This window comes from Magnolia sinica, chromosome 17, assembly GCF_029962835.1.
Source record: "Magnolia sinica isolate HGM2019 chromosome 17, MsV1, whole genome shotgun sequence".
NCBI classification, from domain to species: domain Eukaryota; kingdom Viridiplantae; phylum Streptophyta; class Magnoliopsida; order Magnoliales; family Magnoliaceae; genus Magnolia; species Magnolia sinica.
In genome coordinates this window covers 35775641-35792846 of record NC_080589.1, presented here as the reverse complement: position 1 = coordinate 35792846, position 17206 = coordinate 35775641, and the positions used below count along the sequence as shown (strand labels likewise).

The window sequence follows — 17206 nt, the reverse complement described above, 5'->3', positions numbered from 1 at the left end:
TCAATCCCTTCCAATCCACCTGGCCAAACGGGCCCTAAAGGTCCTGCATCAAAGTGGTATCAGAGCGAGAGGTCTCATGTTTGAGAATCCTCACTGGGGGTGATTAATGTAGGGGCATTTTCACACCGAGTTCGAGTGGGGTTGCCTGTGGGATGCAGGGGCACACTCGAGGTGGGTGGCCCGTGTGAGGTGGGCCCCACCTGTGTGAGGCGGGTGGCTCGTGTGAGGTGGTACCCATGTGATATGGGGCCTGAGCTATGAGATAAAGGGATTGATTTGTAGTGCTCTATCAGTTCAAGCTTTTAGAGCAAGTGGCTAATTGTCTTGCATCACTAAGATGATGATGATGGTGGTGGTGATTTATATGTGTCAGAATGGGGGAGACCACTATCCTATCAGCATGAGAAAGCCATTCAAGATTCATTGGAAATTGAAAAAAAGAGGAAGGTAAAGCGGGAAGAAATTGTGAAGGAAAAAGTCTAGACTTTTGTGGTTGAAGGTTACACAAACATACAAAGTTCTTTCATTGTATTCCAAACATGAGGAAATAATTAAATTCCGAGTCTTGAGGTAGATAGGTTTGGGTGGAGAAACCGGCCTTAGGTGAGAACTTGAGAATGATACAATTGATATGATTAAGCCGGGCTTATCTAAATCTCTCACCTCCAGGTCAAAAATGAGAAAATTGTCTTTTACAACACCCATATGGAACATTTGATGACTTCAGAAGGATTTTTTTTTTATGCTTCAAAGCTGTTTCTAGCCAAAAAAAAAAGCTGTTTCTAGCCCAAAAAAAAAAAAAAAAACTATAGAAGTGAGCTTTTGGAAGTTCGGGTGTAGGATGGAGCTCAAGAGGTGACCAAAAGCCTTCAGTTGTAAAGCAAGGAAGTTGTATTCCTCATATTTAGGTCTCCTCTAGTGTAGTGGAAAATAGTCCAAAGAGCCGTGGGGTGCCATAATAGAAAGAAGGGAGAGGAAGCTCTCCTCTTGGAAAATTAGATACCTTCCATTTGGGAGAAATTTATTCTTATGAAGGCAGCTCTTACTAACATGCTTGCTTATTTTATGCTTATTTGTTTTGTTGTGCATTTCATGAAAAGAATAGAAGGGTTTCAAGAGAAGTTTTTGTGGAGAGGCACAGAAGACAAACAAAAAATTGATCTCATAGGTATTATTTTTCTTTTTTCTTTATTATTATTTATTTATTTGAGTTTTTGGGACATGAGCAACCAACCAGGACCAAATTATTGCATGGAAGGTGCAGGAACATAGAGCATTGGGGATCTTGAAATCAATGATTTGGGTGGATAAATCCTTTTCTAGAATTGTTGCCTTCGAACTTTGTGCTGGTTCAAAGATTAGGATTTGGAAGGATAAGTGTTGTGGAATTCCGCTCTCTTTGAAGTTTGTAGCTTTATAGAGTGATGCTTGCCAATGAAGACAAAGGTGGATCAATGCTACTTATGAATAGGGAAGCAAATGGTCTAGGCAACAAACTTCCAAAGATATTTAAGAGATGAGTAGATCATGTAGTTCGTCTGTTTGTTGGCTTTGCTGCCCATGTGAAGTGGGCATCCACTATAGAAAATCTGGAATCATTCATGGTGAGATTTTTCCATGCATCATGGCTCACAGAGGTCCTACACAGTGGTACCTAAATATCCAATCCCCTACATTTTCCATTCCGAAACACATGATCTTGATTATAGGTCATTTACCATCTAGATTGCTATTTTACCGGCCCCAACTTATTGTTTATCAACTTGTAAAAGTTTATATTAAGAATGTCTATTTATATGTGGTTTATGTAATATCAAGCAACTATGATATAGTCATTGTTCGAAGTATCCCCGATTTATTCGTGTCTCCAGCTCGGTGATTCTGATAACACTGGTAGCGATATCGATAACATTGTTAGTAAAAAATATCCAGGTATAGGCGATGTATCGCTAAGTATTGCCAATGTATCGATGTTGCCTATGTATCACCAATATTTTTTACTATCTAAATTCCAAGTGTTGCTTGTATTGCCAATGTATTGATATCGCCAATAATTTCGACTGTGTAAATTCTAGGTGTCACTTGTGTATCGACAATATTTCTATAATATTGTCAATGTATCAATATTGTCAAAAATCTTTTTATTAAAAAAAAAAAATCCATTTTAAATTTTTTATGGGCGCATGGTTGTATGCAGTGTTCAATATGTCGATGATAACATCGCGATATTATCATTATCACAACACAGGTGACATCGAGAACACGATCTTTGGTTTCCTTTCCAGTTGTTGACAAATTCTCAACGAAATATCGTGTGGTCGATTTTCTTTAATATTGATGGAAGGTTGGATGGTTCCCAGTAAGGGTGGACCCCTTTTGTCAATTGGGATAGATAAGATGGTTGGATGGATAGATGGAGGGTGGATGGGATGGTTGTCTTGATTTCTTGAGACAACACATGCTTCTATGCTCCCTAATAAATTGAAGCTTATTATGTATGCATTTTTTTTTTCCCTTTATAATTTTTTAATTTCCTAATTATGATAATATGTGTATTTTAGCATCTCCTGAAGTTTTACTGAAAAATTCCACCGTTTTCCCCATGTTTCCCTAATGTTTCCTGTATTTCCGATTATCGGTGATATTGAAATTACTTCCGTATCCCCGGCCAAAGAAACTTGTAGTGATATCGACACTCCAAAATTGGATGTAGTATTATGGATGAAGAATTTGAGCTAATAATATTTATCTTTTAGAATATATATTTCAAACACAAATTTGGATATACATACATAAACAGTATGTGTATGTGTGTGCGTGCATGCATGCCAGATACCACAATTTCGTTGTTTTAAATCATGGAACTAGTGGTGACATTATGGAGGCGGTCAATGTTGCCTGTTTGTGGTTGATTTTGAAGGAGAGTTTTAAGGGGATTAGGCTAATGCTTAGTTGCACAATTCTTCTGGTAAGGTGTTGCTCTTGTTTCATGTCACACTTCAGAGTCGTGCTCGCACTCTGCTCCGTAGCTGTTTGTATTTGATAGCATTCTGGAACAGACGCTTCCTTGCTCCCCCACCGAATCATGCTTTATGCAACTATAGGCCAATGTACTTTGGATTCTTGGGTGGATGATCATCCACCGTCTTCTTGTATCTTCCTTCTTCTTTCTCAACAAATTCTTTTGTTACAAATCTCCAATCAAAAAAATAAAAATAGAAAGAAAAAGAAAAGAAAAGAAAAAAGTGTCAGCATGGTGATTTTTCCAGGGTTCCATATGCTTGACACACTGTCTATGACTCTGTGTTTGACACTGGCACATCTATGTTCTGTTACATTGCTCAGATCAAGCTAGATTCACTTTGGCTATGTGAAATTTTGGATTACATCAGGCTAGAATCGATACTAGAGAACATGGGAGCAAGAAATCCATCCTCAACTTCCACTGCCCTGGAAATTCCAGTGCGTGGCTTCTGATGTTAACAGGGTTTTTCTCTATTGCACCATCTTTGGTCATTTGTGACAGATGGAATTCTTATGTTATCAAGCTTGTCTTCAAATTTTCTATTTGCAAGCAGACTTTTGGTTTGGTGCATAGTGTGTCTGATTTTCATAGTCACACTTTATCATGCACTTTACAACTATCGCAGAAACAAACTACCCTTGTTTCAATTTTGGGTCTTTTGACTTCTTCAGGGTTAATTTATAGTTTTAAAAGACTTGACTCTGAATCCATCTAACAGTAGCAAACTTACAGTGTTCTTCATACTCTTCTGGGATAGATTGTCATGTATTTGTTCGTGTTGTTACATGTGATTGAACAGGCAGCAATCCATCACGCATGTGGGACAGATTGGTTTTCAATAAAATAAGAGAAAAACTTGGAGGACGGGTCCGTTTTATGGGTTCAGGTGCTTCACCTTTGTCTCCCGATGTCATGGATTTTTTGAGGGTGTAAGTTCCATTCCTTTCTGGCTTTGAATTCAATTTGCTTGTTGGAAATTATAATGGTAACAATTTTCCGTTGGGTATGTGATTTATACTCTGTTACATGCAAACAAAGAAATTGCCTACATCATGCAGATGCTTTGGTGGTCGAATGCTTGAAGGTTATGGAATGACTGAGACTTCTTGCATTATAAGTGCAATAGATGAGGGTGATAGGTTATCCGGCCATGTGGGCTCTCCTAATCCTGCTTGTGGTGAGATTTTGACTCATGATTGCTATAATTTTGATTTGACTGATTTGCACATCCAACCTCAGCTCTTCAGCAGCATTGCAGAAAGGCTGGCCCTTACTTTACCAAGGGCCTGTTTGGATGGGGCGGCTCCTACTGAATCGGATAGATAGCTCCTATTCATTGAACTGAAAGGAATTTAAAGAGCTGCTTCTGTGACATCACTTACTCTCACTGTGAGGCTTTATGTGAACTAAAAACCTGTGTTTTTTTTTTTTTTTTTTGTGTGCTACTTTTCTGAATGAAAATCCAAAAGAATTTTAGTGTGGGCATGCATATTTATGGACCGTAGGCCCTCTCTCTCTGGACCATGGGCCTTCTCGCTTTCATACTTTGTCAGGGACGTTTTAAAAAAAAAGCCTTTGGAAGAGGGGGTGAGGGTGGGAACCTCTACTAACTAGGGCTCGATGTCCTGACCCCCCTTATTTCTTTTCAGTGATGCCCCTAATTACATAAAATACCCTTGGAACCAAGGGCAAAAGAAGATAAATAAGAGATGGCCCATGGTCCAGAGAGAGAAGGCCCATGGTCTAGAGAGAGGGCCATGGTCCAGAAACATACATTTCTGCAGTTAGGATTCATCACTTCCAAAACAGGCCTTAATTTGGTTTAATAGGTTTGGTCAGTTCATATGGATAAAGTGATGTGTGGATACGCAGCTCCTGCATGCTCGCTGTGTGTTCAGATCACTATCGTTTTTCCCAACCGCTCATTGACCAACTACGAACTTCAAGTTCTTGAGCTACAAAAAATGTACAGAAACAGAAGTTTTCGCTAATTTCTTTATTTTCATCAGTATCTTTGATGGTGTTCTCGTGTAGTTTCAATTTTCAGAGATATTCTTGATGCTGCAATTTGGAATTTCCTATGTGATCACGACATGGGGTCTATTCATCCTTTAAACCTATAACAAGTGTAATCATTGGAGATATGCTTCGTCCTCTATTCTGGAGCATATTGTTGATGTTCTCTTATTTTAAAGCAACATGATTTTTATTTTTTATTTTTGTTTCAGAAATAAAGCTTATGGATGTTCCTGAAATGAATTACACCTCTGATGATCAGCCCTACCCTCGTGGTGAAATCTGTGTTAGGGGACCTATTGTTTTCCAGGGCTACTACAAAGATGATGTGCAGACGTAATTACCTCACATATATTGCAACTTGTTGTTTGTATCTTGGATTTTTTTGTTTATGCCAATCTGACTGGCATCTTAATCAAATTGGGCAGCAAAGAAGTGATTGACGAGAAAGGTTGGCTGCATACAGGAGACATAGGGTTGTGGTTGCCAGGGGGGCGCCTGAAGATTATTGATAGGTATAGTCACATGCAATATTTTGGTGGACTCCTATGATTCACTGATAGTCTGTTACCATCAGTGCTCATTTGTTCTTTTCTAGATAAGGAAACATCCAGAAGGTCCTTTTACTGTTAAATACTATAGTTTTGGCTGAATCAATGCTCATAGCCTCTAATAACTAATGAAGACAACATGAAGCTCTTAACTAATGGGAAGAACTCTAGGCCTCCCCACAATAATATCGTTATGTAACGCTGCTGTGGTTTGAGGTCTCCAAATCAACAAGCTTGCCACAAATAAATAACATCTCCTAATTTATGTAAAATGGAAACTCTAATCAATTGTCTTGTCCAACACCTAGTGGCATCAACTGGGAGTGGGAAAGCAGCATTTCTATAAAAAATTAAAAAAAAAAATCAGGAAGCAAGAGCAGACTTGAATCTTTTCCATATATAAATATTTTTAAAGAATTTAAATATGGTCTCTAGATTACTAAATAGAGAAGCTTACACACACATGTATATATACATATATATATACATATATACACATGTATATATATGTACACACACACACATGCTTTTTAAAGGTACAACTTTCTTTTAGCTTTGGTAAGTGCACTTCACTATTCTAATATCAAGAAAGTTGGGTTGTATATCAAAAGCCATACAGATACAGTGTACTTGTCATTTCATCTCTTATTATTTTTTTCTTTCTACTACTAAAATGCATGTGTTGCACACCGAGATATTTTGATCACAAATCCTTTTAGGATACAAACACATGCACACACCACACACACACACCCCAACACACTTGGGTTGTATATCAAAAGCCATACAATGCATTGATCATTTCATCTCTTATTATTATTATTATTATTATTGTTATTATTATTATTGTTATTATTATTATTATTATTATTATTATTATTATTATTATTATTATTGTTATTTTCCACTAGTAAAATGCATGTGTTTCACACCGAGACATTTTGATGACAAATCCTTTTGGGATAATTAATATAGACATTATTATTATTATTATTGTTATTTTCTACTAGTAAAATGCATGTGTTTCACACTGAGACATTTTGATGACAAATCCTTTTGGGATAATTAATATAGACCACTCATTCTTTGAGGCATTAATTGGATGGCAAGACTCACTTGATCAAAATGAATCTTGGGAGTTATATGAAGAATCTATTAGGTGGGTCACATCATGTAGTTACCATTTTTGGCGTTGTGACCTAACATCAAATGGTGCGGCAAATGTACATGGTGGATTAGATGAAAAGTTCTGTGTGCCCCACAATAGCCCAGGATCACCATAAGTTATGGTGGTGCCAGTACCATATTAGTGCACATAGTGGATATTAGGGTGGTTTCAAATCTAAAGATACAGAAGATCATAGGCATAGTTTTTTTACTTAATTTTTTGGGGTACTTTCATCATTGAAAAGCCCTGAAAGAAAAGTTATATTTGCTTTTATGTAACACACACACACACACACACACACACACTTAGTATAGTAAGAAACACATCAATAATCCATTTTCCATCAATGTGCATCAAGAAAAGTAACATACAATGACATTATCAAGTGTGTGTGTCATTACAAATCCCCGAAAGGCCATCTAACTCATCAAACCCTATCTGCCCCGTGCGGAGATTCGGCTAGCAAAGAACCACCCCTCCACCACACAAAGACCCTCAGGCACCTCCTATCTAAGCATTGCACTGTCTGCTAACCGCATTTTTCCAGTCATGCAAAACAGAGATTGCCAAACAGCCCCTATCTCAACCAACAGCCCCCCAACTTCGAACAACCTCACCTTCTCAGTGGATACAAATGAAGTTCAAAGCAAGCCAAAAGCTCTTAAACTGTCCATTATAGCCCACGTAGAGAATGAAGGAGTGCAATTAATCCACCTTTCTCGAACCCTAACAGAGTCCAAGTACGCAGCATCTGCAATCGACATCGCACGAGTAGGCCTGGACAGATTCCTCATTGTATTCAAATCCAGGGTGGAGCTCATCTCCTTCTACTCGGATAATGAACTTCACTCCAGGATGAAAATCTCGTTAGTGTAGGCACGAAGTCTGGCTTCGTCACCTAATCAGGAAGGTATGTGGTTAACGCTATATGGTATACCTATGCAGGCCTGGTTAGAATCGGTTTTTATAGGGTTAGGGAGCACCTTTGGAGATGTGTTGGAAGTAGACAGATGCTCGATTCTCGGTTTGGTTCAAATAGGGGCCAGAGTCAGGGTCAAGCTCGTGCCTGGGAGAGACACTCAAAAGATCAGAAGACTGGTCTTGCCAAACTCAGAATTCTTGATTTGGGGAATTTTCGACTCCTTTGAATCATCATCAGAGGGAGATGTTTTTCGGTCGGTTGCATCCAATCCGACAACTATGTCCACTAAAGAATGGGTGGAAAGAGCTTTCCATCACCTTTCGACTCCTTTGAATCATCACCTTGCGCATTCAGCCCTCAACTTCCGACTCGGCCAGGGTCACTCCTTCACCGCTCCCTAATCCAAATGCTTTAGGTATGGTCTCTGCAATCCCTATCATCCCACCCCAATCCACCCCACTAGATACTTGCTTAAATGTCCCAACAATTCCGAACCACCTAAATGCTTGTGTAAATGCCTCTGAGACTCCAGAGGGATCTGTTGCCCACTCACACGTTGTCCACGAGAAGCCCACCCCAATAGATACTTGTGATAATGTCCCAGCCAATCCAATCCCCCAAGATGTTTGTCATATTGCCCCAGTACCTCCTAAGGAATCGGTTGCCCATATCCAACATGATTTCACTAAGCACTAAGTCACTTCTCTGCTTCCAGGAACTCCCCTCCCCCCCCCCCCCCCCCCAAGATTTCATATTCTCAAGGCACTCTCCCATTTCTCCCTACCATACATCTGGATCCACCTTCCATGTCTTCACTGCTACCATCCCATACCGAGTCCCTCTCCAAATTGCAACTGCTTGAGGGCTCTAGTTGGGGGTCCCACATTACCAGGCAGTTCGAAATCAGTCACAAACAGATCCCGAAGTCTCTTACAGAATGCAAGGATGCCCAGAAGGCTCTATCCAAGGGCCACAGTCCCCTCAGGATAAGGGCATCATTTGAGGAGTCAGAGGATGACTCATATGCGGTGACCTGGAATTCCTTCCTGCCCCGTTCAATCCTTAGGAGAGAAGCATTAGGGGATGTTCAATTAACAATTAATCTATCCCCTTTTTTTTCCAGAAATCTCCTCCAGAACACACCATCCCTTCCACGCTCTCTACGATTGCAAATCCTCTAAATTTCGGCTCTTTGCAGCCCAGTCCCTCTTCAGCTCTCGTCCATCGACATATTACTTCAGTGGATGAGGATTTGGAGCCCTTTAGCTAGACAACAGCACCCCGACATAGTCCAACCATGGGTGTTGCTCTTCCTCAGGGGCTGCCAATCCCAGCAGACATCGATATAATCCCAACCTTGTCAAATGGGACCAAAACTAATGAGTTAGGCAGGAAGCAACGTACATACCACAAAAGACCAAACAAGAAAGCGTCGCGAACAACACAAGTCAGGAACAACATGGCCAAGAACCCAGAAGAGACCTAGGATAGGAGATTAAGGAGACTCAAATGCCGAGGTTCTGTGTCTAAGCAATACTTTAATGGATATTATTCTTATCTGGAACGCCCAGGGGGTGGGGAACAAACCCACCATTACGTCTCTCAAACGCCTCATCAAGAAGTCCAAACCCCAAATTGTTGCCATCTTGGAGCTAATGCTGAGGGATGACAAACGTGTCCACATTGGTCTCTAGTTAGGATTTCACTCCTCTGTGTCTAATGCGGACCAAGGGGGTGAGGTCTGGATTTTTTCTGACTCATCTATATCCATAGATGTGATTGCAACCTCCTCCCAAATACTCTCCATCAAGGTTGCTGCTCTGGGCAGCACAGACTAGGCCTTAGCGTAAGTGATCTACACTAAGTGCTCGAGGACCATGTGCAGGACCCTTTGGGACCAACTCGCCATGTTGGCTACGGGTACATCAATTCCTTGGCTAGTTGCGGGAGACTTCAACGCGATCTTGTCTTTAGCTGAGAGAAGATGTACTGGTGGTACCTTCGACTCTAGAAGCGCAACTGATTTTGCGGATGGCCCCGACAGGGTAGGTATGTTCGATGCTGGCTTCACAGGGAGCAAATTTACATGGTGTAATAACCCAAGCGGCAGAGCGAGAGTGTGGGCTAGATTGGACAGAGTCTGCTGCAACAACTCTTGGCTATCCGTCTTTCCTTCGTTTCAGGTCCAACACCTAGCCAGGCTGAACTTTGATCACGCCCCGCTCCATATATCCTGTCCATCTACAACCGCAACCTTCCTAAAACCCTTCAGGTTCCAACGTATGTGGATGGGTAGGTCTGTTCGATGCTGGCTACACAGTGAGCGAATTTACATGGTGTAATAACTAGTGTTTCAAATAGCGCCCATAACGTGGCTGTAGTGCTATGTAGCGTAGCGTGGCCGGAGCGCTACGTAGTGTCCCAAATAACATAAATCCCCTGTAGCATACGCTACAGGTGTCGTAGCGTACGCTATGGCTACGTAGCGCGTAGCATCCGTAGTGTAAGTTACAATGTATTTTTTTACTATTTTATTATTATTATTATTATTATTATTATTATTATTATTATTTTTCACGTTTTCTTTGTTTCTAATGTTGAGGAATGTGGCACTAGTATTGTACTTGATACTTTTAACCTATGAGATTTTTATTTCTTTTCATAATTGTTACTTGTGGTTTCAATTAGACATTATTAATTAAACTGGTTTGCTTAGAAAGTGTTGATGTGATAATTATTTGATTTGGTTTATATATGTGGATTGACTTTTGGTAAATGATAACTAATCACTTTTTTTAACATGCTTATAATTGATAAAATGGATCATCTTTTAGGCATTTTTTTATTTTTTTCCTTTTTGTTTTTACTATTTATTATATTTGTCCTATTTCTAAATTTAAAAAACACTACATATTTACGCTACACGCTATAGAGGGTTGAGTGCTACGCATCACGCTACCACTATTTAAAACACTGGTAATAACCAAAGTGGCAAAGCGAGAGTGTGGGCTAGATTGGATAAGAGTCTGTTGCAACAACTCTTGGCTATCCACCTTTCCTTCGTTTCAAGTCCAACACCTAGCCAGGCTGAACTTTGATCACGCCTCGCTCCATATATCCTGTCCATCTACAACTGCATCCTTCCCAAAACCCTTCAGGTTCCAACATATGTGGATGGCTCACGTCTCTCTCCAGGAGCTGGTCAAAGATGCCTAGAAATCTGACATTATAGGTGATCCCATGCTGGTTCTTCATAGCAAATTGAGAAATGTGAAGATGGCTTTGAGAACTTGGAATAGGGAAGTCTTCAGGAATATTTTCCAAAATATTAAAAGGGCAGAGTTGGAGCTATCGACAGCTGAGGAGGTAGCCCAAAGTGCTTCCACTCAGGCAAACATACATAATCTGCAGCTGCCCAAAGATAAATTGGCCCACCTGGAACTATGTGAGGAGATCTACTAGCAGCAAAAGTCTAGAAATCACTGGCTCCAAGAAGGCGACCATAATACCAAGTTCTTCCATAACGTGGCATCAGATCGAGCGAGGAGATCGAACATTAAAGAGATCCACCTGGAGGACGAATTAGTGGCTGCGGATCAGGGGTCGATCAAGGAAGCAGCAGCTGATTATTTCTCTTCCCTCATGTCTGCTGATACCACTCCTCATCCGGCTGATCTGCTTACCGCAATCCCGCCCTCTATCTCATCTACAGACAACGACTCCCTGATGCAAGTGCCGCTAGAGCTGGGCATCGGACCGAGTCGACTCGGATTTGGCCCAACCCGACCAGGTCCGGATTTTACATGTCCCAACCCGAACTCGGACAGAACCGGGACCGAGTCTGAGTCAGCTGACTCGGATAGACCCGAATATGTGCTGGTCTGAACCGATCCGAGTCCGACTCGGTCAGGAAAACCGAGTCGGATCGGATTGTGCAATGTTCGGATCGGTAGTTTTCCTGTGGCCTACAAATAGTTTTTAATGGTCATTCATCACTGTTTTTAGTGGAATGGTTCACCTGATATTTGAATCTTCTTGAATTTTGGTATCTTGTCCTAAAATGATATGGGAAAAAAGATGGACAGTGTTGATATGCAGCAAATACATCAATTTGGGCCCCACGCAGTTAGGGTAACTGGGTAAGTGGGTAACACCGGTTTCTATACAACAAATGCACCTTTGTTTATATACTGATTTTGCTGCCATTGACTCTTTTCTTTTGGATCCTGTAACTTTTAGAACGAAAAGTATTAGTTAGTGGCAATGACTTCTACGCCTTTACACGTGTTGACCCAAATGGAAAGAGGATGGCATGGATTGAATGGGGTCACCCAAACATCCATAAGGGAGATGCAAAGCTCAAGTGGGCCACATCACATGAAATGGTAGAGATGGAAACACAAATCGTTAATACCATCTCGTAGCATACCTTGATACTTATATTCCATCTAACATGTTCCAAGGAAATTTAACAAATAGGGTCCTGTTGCAAAACTTCTGTGCTCTCGAGAAAGTTTCAACCATGCTATTCAACTTTTTTTTTTTGTTTTCTTTCTTTTTAAACTGCTCTAAATTTTGGACAGGAATAAATGTGAATTGCCAGCACACTCTGCCTGCTGGATGTTCTAGAAGATGGTAGCTATATGGGCCTGCCATGATGTACTTGTGACATTCACACTGTCCATTAGTTTTGTTGGCTCATGACTTTTCCTATCGTGTGGCCCACTTGAATTTTGGATCTGTCTTATCGCTAGGCTCATGTCCAAAAGTTATCCCAGAGAAATTGATGGACGGAGTGGATTTTTATTGGACATTGCAGTGAGTCTACAGGCTCTCTGTATGGTTCTGCCTAAGGAGTGGATTTTTCATGTTCTAAATAATTTCAATTCCTACAGACCTGCCTACGAGCTCCCTGTATGCGGGGGTGCTGGGAACCCTAAGCTCTTTGAGGCCCACTGTGATGTATGAGTTATATCCCCTCCGTTTATCCATTCTTTTTTCCTATTTTAAGAATTGATTTAAAAAATTAGGCATGTCAAATCCCAAATGGGCCACATCAAAAGAAACAATGGTGATTGAGCAAACACCATAAAAAACTTCTTGGGGTCCACAAAAGTTTTGGATCAGGATGACATTGGTGTTTACTTTGATCTGCATAGTTATCAACTTACAAGTGGGTTGGATGGCATATAAACATTGTGTCGGCCCTTGGACAGTACAACATGGGAGTTTTTGTCCTTTATTTCCTGTGTTCGGGCTCAATTCAGTTTTTAATTTTCCTGATTTTTTACGTCAGACTCTAACATGAGCTTGCATAATGAATGGAGTAGATATATCACAAACATCACATAGCCCCCGCGCGCAAAGCTTAAGGTTAAAGGGGATTTCTATTACAACCGCTCACTGGGAAGCCCATGTCCATTATTCCAAGGAGTGGGGCTAAGATTAGATGGTTTTGGACTTAAATTCCAATGACCAACTTAAAAGGTACCAATCCATTGGTGTCTAGAACAAATAGCAAACTCAATGACTAAAATTGGTAACTTTAAAGATTGGAGCACAAGTGGAACAAACTGTAGCACCAACACATTTGACAATAGGGAGTTTTGCATCATGTGGCTGACATGAGTTTTGCATTAGCGTGATTTTTGGGCTCCAAGGAAAACTTCTCGTTTGTAGGTTAAGCTTACCGGTCATGAGTCTCGTGACTTTGATGGACATGAGTTCAGGATGCTTACCTTCTTCTAGTGGACAAGAGAAATTTGCTTCCGCTCATTGTCTGACTCCTTTTCCACAATAGGGAATGCTATTGGTCGTTTCTGCAACATGTAAGGCTTTTGGTGGTAGCTTATTTATAGCCAAAAGGAAGAGCTGCAACATGCATTTGTTGTTAGGAGATATATAAAGTAATTTATAAGCATTGAACATTTCCTTTATATTACACCAACAAATTTGCTTCCGCTCATTGTTTAACTCTTTTTCCACAACAGGGAATGCTATCGGTTGTTTCTACAACATGTAAGGCTTTTGGTGGTAGCTTATTTATAGCCAAAAGGAAGAGCTGCAACATGCATTTGTTGTTAGGAGATATATAAAGTAATTTATAAGCATTGAACATTTCCTTTATATTACACCAGAAACTGGTGAAAGAAACAGGTCCTTAGCCACCAAATCCACATTAAAAGATGCACCAGCTGCACAACTTACCAGCCCATAGAGTTTGAACAAATCATTTTTATCCTGAAACTGTTTAAGTAAACTAAGAGATGTGCGTGTAACAACGTGGAGAGAAGAAGGAAGAGAGAAATCAGGACTACAATGGCCTGAATTGCAAGGCATATGGAAAGGATGGATTGCACTAGCTAAATAGTCACCATGTGTGGACAAATATGCATCAGATCCATCCGATACATCAGTTGGGTCATCACATTTTCATCAAGTGGGCCACACCATATAAAACAATGTCCAGACACTGATTAATAGAATAACACAAGTGTGGTCCACTCACTCAGTTAATGTTGCTAAGTTTTCCAAAGATCCTCGTGAAGAGGAAAACCTATTGGACAGGTTGGATGTTGTATATACATGAAAGGTTGGAAGTTATCTGCTAGTTGGACTGTAACATATCCTAAGTACATACGCATGCATGCAAGAGCTCTTCAATATTAATGAGCATACATCCAGTAAACATATTCATAGAATAATCATTAGTCATTATGGACTCGAAGTCTATATACTTGTTTCACATGAACAAAATTGCTGACTGTACACAAATGGGATGAACTCTCTTAATTGAATGTGAACAGTTCCTGAGATTGTGTAAACCGTTGTGGTTTTCCCACAAGTCTCACTTCCTATCATATGACTAGAATCATCTGAAAGGTTTCATGACTGGGCTTGCATGAGAAGTAAATTTCCATTGAAGGGCTACTTCCTAATTTTAAATACATGGAAAAATTATTTCAATTTGGTCATTTCCTCTTTATAGAATTGAATTTTCACAATTCAGTATGGTTTTGCATCCTGCACACAGCTTTACATATAGCATGTACTTATGGTCAGTAGTGACTTCGAAATATAATATAGAATTTTCAGCAGAAATTTGAAAACATTTTGTAGATGGTTGTCAATTTCCAAACTTTGATTGATGAAACATGATGCGTTTTGAAGAAAACAATATATAATGTTTGGCTACGCAGAACAGTCTGGTGGGCCTCATGTGGATGGAGCATGCTGGAAAATCTCCAATGTTGGATGATTCTAACTCCTAACAGATCAATTGGACCCATGTTTTTCTCTTTTAGCGTGAGCTGTTGATTGTAACCTTCCATTTAACTTACAGCAGTTAAACTGCTGTAACTTACAAACATATTAACACTTCTATACAAATGTATAATTGAAAGAAATAACAAACCATAGTCCCAATAGATCAGGACTTCATCCGTACATCAGAAACCTACAATTCAACGTGCTGATTTTTAGTGCCACATTAGACATGATATTTTGTGCCACATTAGACATGATATTTAGTGCAACCAAGATGTTAAGAAGTTGTATAGAAAAAAAATAGTTATGGTTGCGGCAAATACCAGGAAATTTCATGACTAATTAATCTAATTTGGTGCAAATTTTCATGAAATTTGGTACCAAACACACTTTAACATAAATTTTAAAAAATAATAAAGAAAGAAAGAAAGAAAGAAAAAGAAAAAGATTAGGCCAGAAAAGCAGAGAAAGGAAGAGTATCATCCAAACGAAAGAACATTCTTCACTTTAAAAGTAAATAAACTATGTCCAACATCATGTCCAAAATCAAAAGTAAAGAAACCAAACATGCACATACTGATATATAGATTAGGTAAAACTTGCATACATTCAATACCCTCTATATGATGAATGCCTTCATGGCATGTAACTAAATGAACCTTGTCCGTAATAGTAACCCCCTCCTCCAGCTCCACCTTCGTTGCCAGATTCATCCTTTGGTTCTCTTTTTACTGATTCAACTGCAGGAGAACTCTTGGGTGACTCCGAGCTGGATGTGTCCAAAAAATGGTCGTTCACCTCTGCTGAATCGGATGGTGGGGATCCCTTCCCATCGTCCTCATTCACAGATGCAAAAACTTTTTTCAGACGCTTTTTATGAGCCGATTTGTACGGGATTCCCAATAGCCTATAAAATGCTGCAAGACTTTTAACAAACTTTGATGGTTTACTTGTGCCTGCTTCAGCATCATGTTGTCTTGGAGGTGGATGTTGTCTGGTACTTCTTGATCTGTATGCCATTTGTATGCTTTCTTTGATGGCCTCTTTATAATCCCATTCTTCTTGCTCCGTTAAAATTCTCTCTTGTTCTTCTTCTCTACTAATTGTGGTTGTAGAAGGCCTGGAACTAGAGCTAGAGGCAGTTGCAGTTCCTCTGCTAAACCCATCTTCATTTATAATAGGCCTACTTATATATATTTTTTGGTTAGTTGTATTGGTTGTAGTTGCAGGGTGAGGGGTGTGAGAAGTCTTTGTATTAGAATCGAGAATGGCTCCAAATAAATCTCGGACCTCCTGAGAAGCTTTGCTACAAGGTGCGGCGTCTCCTCCCCGACAAGACAAATGTAATTTGAGTTGATTTGTTTTGTTGACAAACTGTTTTCCACACAACTTACATTTTAACTTTATCTTTCCATCCTGGGAGTAGGTTTGGACTCCATAATCCCCAATATCCGCCGATGCATCATCTTCCGATGACATATCTGGTGTACATCTGGTTAGCTTAAGACAACCTAAAAAATAAATAAATAAATAAAGTTATGAATGAACGCAATTACCTAACAATATAATAAGAGATTTAAACAACATTATCTAATTGAATAGTGCTAATGAAAAAAGATTATATGTTAATCCACCTATAAAACATATCCATAAAACTTCAATGTAACTATTTTAACAAAATTATAAATAACATGATATAATAGAAATAGAATGCATCAAAATCATATTGCAGCTGCAGGTACTGTCTCATCAATCTTGTCACTCTCCTCTTCATCGAACTCCTTATCAATAAAGTTCTCTTTCCCCCACATCGGACGCAGCCAATCCTGAGTACAAATGAGCGCTTCAACCGATTCAGGTGTAAAGGAGCTTCTATATTTGCTTACGACCCTACTCCCCGTACTAAAAGTAGATTCTGAAGCGACAGTTGAAATTGGAATTGATAATATGTCGCATGCCATTAACGAGAGCACAGGGTACTGTGACTTACCAGATCTTGCCCTCCACCACTCCAAAATATCAAAATCATCGCCTTTGTTTAGAACTAGAAGATCCTCCTTGAGATAGTTTTCAAGTTCTGATCTAGCCATCCGTACTTGAGTTCCTTTCAGCTGTGTATAGTAAGATATGAAATCATCTGCTGTGTCTTCTTGCGATTCATTGACGGCGGAACTAGAACTCATGTGAGGAGATTATTCTTTTGAGGCATAAACATACAAATTGTACAATTCACTAATTGCATCAGAAATCTTTTCGGC

General features: G+C 39.7%; 1 protein-coding gene across 4 annotated transcripts in view; it reads left to right on the top strand.

Annotated features, from left to right (window-relative positions):
- Positions 1 to 17206, top strand: part of LOC131231716 (long chain acyl-CoA synthetase 6, peroxisomal-like) — a 127379-nt gene that overhangs the window by 86063 nt on the left and 24110 nt on the right. For 3 of the 4 annotated variants that reach the window (XM_058228015.1, XM_058228013.1, XM_058228012.1), the window contains 4 exons: positions 3825 to 3954; positions 4084 to 4202; positions 5254 to 5377; positions 5470 to 5556. In XM_058228015.1, coding sequence (XP_058083998.1) covers positions 3825 to 3954; positions 4084 to 4202; positions 5254 to 5377; positions 5470 to 5556 — 460 coding nt within the window. The remainder of the gene's footprint in view (positions 1 to 3824; positions 3955 to 4083; positions 4203 to 5253; positions 5378 to 5469; positions 5557 to 17206) is intronic. The other variant, XM_058228014.1, reaches the window with a different exon arrangement.